Source organism: Labrus mixtus, chromosome 6 (genome assembly GCF_963584025.1).
Source record: "Labrus mixtus chromosome 6, fLabMix1.1, whole genome shotgun sequence".
NCBI lineage: Eukaryota > Metazoa > Chordata > Actinopteri > Labriformes > Labridae > Labrus > Labrus mixtus.
The window spans coordinates 640224-645223 of record NC_083617.1 but is presented as its reverse complement, the minus strand read 5'-3'; the positions used below and the strand labels follow the sequence as shown (position 1 = coordinate 645223).

The window sequence follows — 5000 nt, the reverse complement described above, 5'->3', positions numbered from 1 at the left end:
TGAAAGCTTGTTCATCCATTTCCTGTCTCTCTTCATTTTAACCTCGTGTGATGTCATAGTAGTGACATCACAGTGACATCGTAGTGTTTCATCATGTGACGATCATCTCCTCGCTCTCTTTAAATGTTTCTACACAGTATTTCTTCCTTCTGTTCCGTTCTGTCTCTCTCGTCTGAGTTTATTACTGTCGGTGTTCTCCTCTCTGTCTGCCTCGTCTCCTCCTCTCTGCGGGTCACTCTAACCTCCCTCTGTGATGTCACTTCCTGTGTGACCGCTGTGTCATGCTCGCCAAACCTCCGCCTGCACTGATCCCTCTCTCAGGGGGAAACCTCCGGCCTCAGAGGGCGGAGGTTTCCCTCCGTGACACAGAGACGATTTGCTGCGGCGTCTGTAGACAGCCTCGCTCTCGGCCCAGCTGTGTGTTTGTTTCTGTTTCTGCAGGAGGAACACTTCCCCGCTGCCTGCCTGTGTTTAACCCTTCATGTAGCAACGCTCTGTGTTAATCTGAGTCTGTGTTAATCTGAGTCTGTGTGTTAATCTGAGTCTGTGTTAATCTGAGTCTGTGTTAATCTGAGTCTGTGTGTTAATCTGAGTCTGTGTTAATCTGAGTCTGTGTGTTAATCTGAGTCTGTGTGTTAATCTGAGTCTGTGTTAATCTGAGTCTGTGTGTTAATCTGAGTCTGTGTGTGTTAATCTGAGTCTGTGTGTGTTAATCTGAGTCTGTGTGTGTTAATCTGAGTCTGTGTGTGTTAATCTGAGTCTGTGTTAATCTGAGTCTGTGTGTTAATCTGAGTCTGTGTGTGTTAATCTGAGTCTGTGTTAATCTGAGTCTGTGTGTTAATCTGAGTCTGTGTGTGTTAATCTGAGTCTGTGTTAATCTGAGTTTGTGTGTTAATCTGAGTCTCTGTGTGTTAATCTGAGTCTGTGTTAATCTGAGTCTGTGTGTTAATCTGAGTCTGTGTTAATCTGAGTCTGTGTGTTAATCTGAGTCTGTGTGTTAATCTGAGTCTGTGTGTTAATCTGAGTCTGTGTTAATCTGAGTCTGTGTGTGTTAATCTGAGTCTGTGTTAATCTGAGTTTGTGTGTTAATCTGAGTCTCTGTGTGTTAATCTGAGTCTGTGTTAATCTGAGTCTGTGTGTTAATCTGAGTCTGTGTTAATCTGAGTCTGTGTGTTAATCTGAGTCTGTGTTAATCTGAGTCTGTGTGTTAATCTGAGTCTGTGTTAATCTGAGTCTGTGTGTTAATCTGAGTCTGTGTGTTAATCTGAGTCTGTGTTAATCTGAGTCTGTGTGTTAATCTGAGTCTGTGTGTGTTAATCTGAGTCTGTGTGTGTTAATCTGAGTCTGTGTGTGTTAATCTGAGTCTGTGTGTGTTAATCTGAGTCTGTGTTAATCTGAGTCTGTGTGTTAATCTGAGTCTGTGTGTGTTAATCTGAGTCTGTGTTAATCTGAGTCTGTGTGTTAATCTGAGTCTGTGTGTGTTAATCTGAGTCTGTGTTAATCTGAGTTTGTGTGTTAATCTGAGTCTCTGTGTGTTAATCTGAGTCTGTGTTAATCTGAGTCTGTGTGTTAATCTGAGTCTGTGTTAATCTGAGTCTGTGTTAATCTGAGTCTGTGTGTTAATCTGAGTCTGTGTTAATCTGAGTCTGTGTGTTAATCTGAGTCTGTGTGTTAATCTGAGTCTGTGTGTTAGTCTGTGTGTTAATCTGAGTCTGTGTTAATCTGAGTCTGTGTGTGTTAATCTGAGTCTGTGTGTTAATCTGAGTCTGTGTGTTAATCTGAGTCTGTGTGTTAATCTGAGTCTGTGTTAATCTGAGTCTGTGTGTGTTAATCTGAGTCTGTGTGTTAATCTGAGTCTGTGTTAATCTGAGTCTGTGTGTTAATCTGAGTCTGTGTTAATCTGAGTCTGTGTGTTAATCTGAGTCTGTGTGTGTTAATATGAGTCTGTGTTAATCTGAGTCTGTGTGTTAATCTGAGTCTGTGTGTTAATCTGAGTCTGTGTTAATCTGAGTCTGTGTGTTAATCTGAGTCTGTGTGTTAATCTGAGTCTGTGTGTTAATCTGAGTCTGTGTGTTAATCTGAGTCTGTGTGTGTTAATCTGAGTCTGTGTGTTAATCTGAGTCTGTGTTAATCTGAGTCTGTGTGTTAATCTGAGTCTGTGTTAATCTGAGTCTGTGTGTTAATCTGAGTCTGTGTTAATCTGAGTCTGTGTGTTAATCTGAGTCTGTGTGTTAATCTGAGTCTCTGTGTGTTAATCTGAGTCTGTGTGTTAATCTGAGTCTCTGTGTGTTAATCTGAGTCTGTGTGTTAATCTGAGTCTGTGTGTTAATCTGAGTCTGTGTTAATCTGAGTCTGTGTGTGTTAATCTGAGTCTGTGTGTTAATCTGAGTCTGTGTGTTAATCTGAGTCTGTGTTAATCTGAGTCTGTGTGTGTTAATCTGAGTTTGTGTGTTAATCTGAGTCTGTGTGTTAATCTGAGTCTCTGTGTGTTAATCTGAGTCTGTGTGTTAATCTGAGTCTGTGTGTTAATCTGAGTCTGTGTTAATCTGAGTCTGTGTGTGTTAATCTGAGTCTGTGTGTTAATCTTAGTCTGTGTTACTGAGTCTGTGTGTTAATCTGAGTCTCTGTGTGTTAATCTGAGTCTCTGTGTGTTAATCTGAGTCTGTGTGTTAATCTGAGTCTGTGTTAATCTGAGTCTGTGTGTTAATCTGAGTCTGTGTTAATCTGAGTCTGTGTGTTAATCTGAGTCTGTGTGTTAATCTGAGTCTGTGTTAATCTGAGTCTGTGTTAATCTGAGTCTGTGTGTTAATCTGAGTCTGTGTTAATCTGAGTCTGTGTTAATCTGAGTCTCTGTGTGTTAATCTGAGTCTCTGTGTGTTAATCTGAGTCTGTGTGTTAATCTGAGTCTGTGTGTTAATCTGAGTCTGTGTTAATCTGAGTCTGTGTTAATCTGAGTCTCTGTGTGTTAATCTGAGTCTGTGTGTTAATCTGAGTCTGTGTGTTAATCTGAGTCTCTGTGTGTTAATCTGAGTCTCTGTGTGTTAATCTGAGTCTGTGTGTTAATCTGAGTCTCTGTGTGTTAATCTGAGTCTGTGTTAATCTGAGTCTGTGTGTTAATCTGAGTCTGTGTTAATCTGAGTCTGTGTGTTAATCTGAGTCTGTGTTAATCTGAGTCTGTGTGTTAATCTGAGTCTGTGTTAATCTGAGTCTGTGTGTTAATCTGAGTCTGTGTTAATCTGAGTCTCTGTGTGTTAATCTGAGTCTGTGTGTTAATCTGAGTCTCTGTGTGTTAATCTGAGTCTGTGTTAATCTGAGTCTCTGTGTGTTAATCTGAGTCTGTGTTAATCTGAGTCTGTGTGTTAATCTGAGTCTGTGTTAATCTGAGTCTGTGTTAATCTGAGTCTCTGTGTGTTAATCTGAGTCTGTGTTAATCTGAGTCTGTGTGTTAATCTGAGTCTGTGTTAATCTGAGTCTGTGTGTTAATCTGAGTCTGTGTTAATCTGAGTCTGTGTGTTGTGCAGTTACACCGTGCTGAGGAAGGATATCCGTGAGATCAACAGCGACTGTCCCCCGAAAGCCGACACAGCGCTCAAACCAGGTGAGTCCAGAGGAGGGGAACAACTCTCTGTGCTTATCTCTGTCACGTGCCATGTGTCCTCTGGTCGACTCTGTTTCCATGGTGATGGATTGTTTTCATAGTTCTGGTATAGAGCTGTGCTCCTCGTGCAGCTCTTACAGAATCGATCGATCACAAAGCTGAGAGACTCCTCTGCTGTGGTGCAGTTCACCATGAAGCCACAGGGCGGCAGTAGAGGTCAAACTACACAATGCAGCGCACGCTTCAAATCAAAACAAAGTAGCTCGAATGAAGAACTCTGAACCGAAGCTAAACTGAGAGATAAGATTACAGAAACACAAGGTGGACACGAGTCACTGCAACAAGATGGCCGACCTCCGTCTACACAAGGTGAAATACTGAATCATATGGGATCACATGGTCGGTGGCGCTCCCCCTCTCAGTCTGAGTCTGCTCGACGGTCCCTCTCATCGTGCAGGCGTTCTCTCTCTGATTCATGAAGTGAGGCCTCCACGCCGCTCGCTCTGATTGGCTCCTCATCAGTAAAGAATATATTGTTTTGGAGCGAGGCCCGCCCTCTGGCTGTCTGAGAGCTGGTCAGTGTTTGTGGTCACTCTTGGCAAGAGGCGCTCACAGAGCGGGCCGCAGCGAGGTGGAGACGTTTGGTTGTTGTTCTGGAGAATGCAGAGAGCTGCTGTCTCAGTCCAGTGAGACGTGCCCTCGTTCTCCTGCTGCAGAGCTCTCTCTCTCTCTCTCTCTCTCTCTCTCTCTCTCTGTCTCTCTCTCATCATGACAGGAAGCAGCTTTGTGTTTCAGCAGGTCTGACACATTAACAGAGGTGTAAAGGAGCAGCAGGTGAGACGCTTCAGATCCTCACCTGTGACACTGAACCGGCCCGCTAACACACTGTCACGCTGCTTCTTCATGTTAACATCAATGCGACCTTTTATACCAAACCTCAGTTTTCTATACGTCTCTGTTAGAGTTCAGATGTAAACATCTCTCGTGTCTCTGTAGTCATTTTAAATCTTCGTGCGTTTGGCAGCGCTGGACGCAGCTTTGGAGTTCTCGCTGCACTTCGTGGTGCCGAGCGCCTGGAAGACAGAAGTGAAGGAGGAGAGTTCCAGCAGCGAGGACGACGACGAGGATGAAGAGGAGGAGCAGGAAGAAGACGCCAAGGGCGAGGAGGAGGAGGTAGAGGAAGAGCTCGTCTTCATGCTCTAATAAACCTCCAAATAAAACAAAAAAAATCCTCAAAGTGTTTGTTTGTGTGTGCAGGAGGAAGTGGAGCCGTTCCCAGAAGAGAGGGAGAACTTCCTGCAGCAGCTCTACAAGTTCATGGAGGACCGAGGTGAGACATCTCTCTGTCGTCATGACGACTGACCACGAGCACACTGCAGACGTTTAGAAGGTTAAAGGTCAT

At 43.6% G+C, this 5000-nt stretch overlaps 1 protein-coding gene across 3 annotated transcripts in view; it reads left to right on the top strand.

The window, feature by feature from the left end:
• arid4b (AT-rich interaction domain 4B) overlaps positions 1-5000 on the top strand; it is a 53014-nt gene that overhangs the window by 31942 nt on the left and 16072 nt on the right. For all 3 annotated transcript variants that reach the window (XM_061039382.1, XM_061039381.1, XM_061039380.1), the window contains exons 10-12: positions 3522-3598; positions 4623-4771; positions 4856-4928. In XM_061039382.1, coding sequence (XP_060895365.1) covers positions 3522-3598; positions 4623-4771; positions 4856-4928 — 299 coding nt within the window. The remainder of the gene's footprint in view (positions 1-3521; positions 3599-4622; positions 4772-4855; positions 4929-5000) is intronic.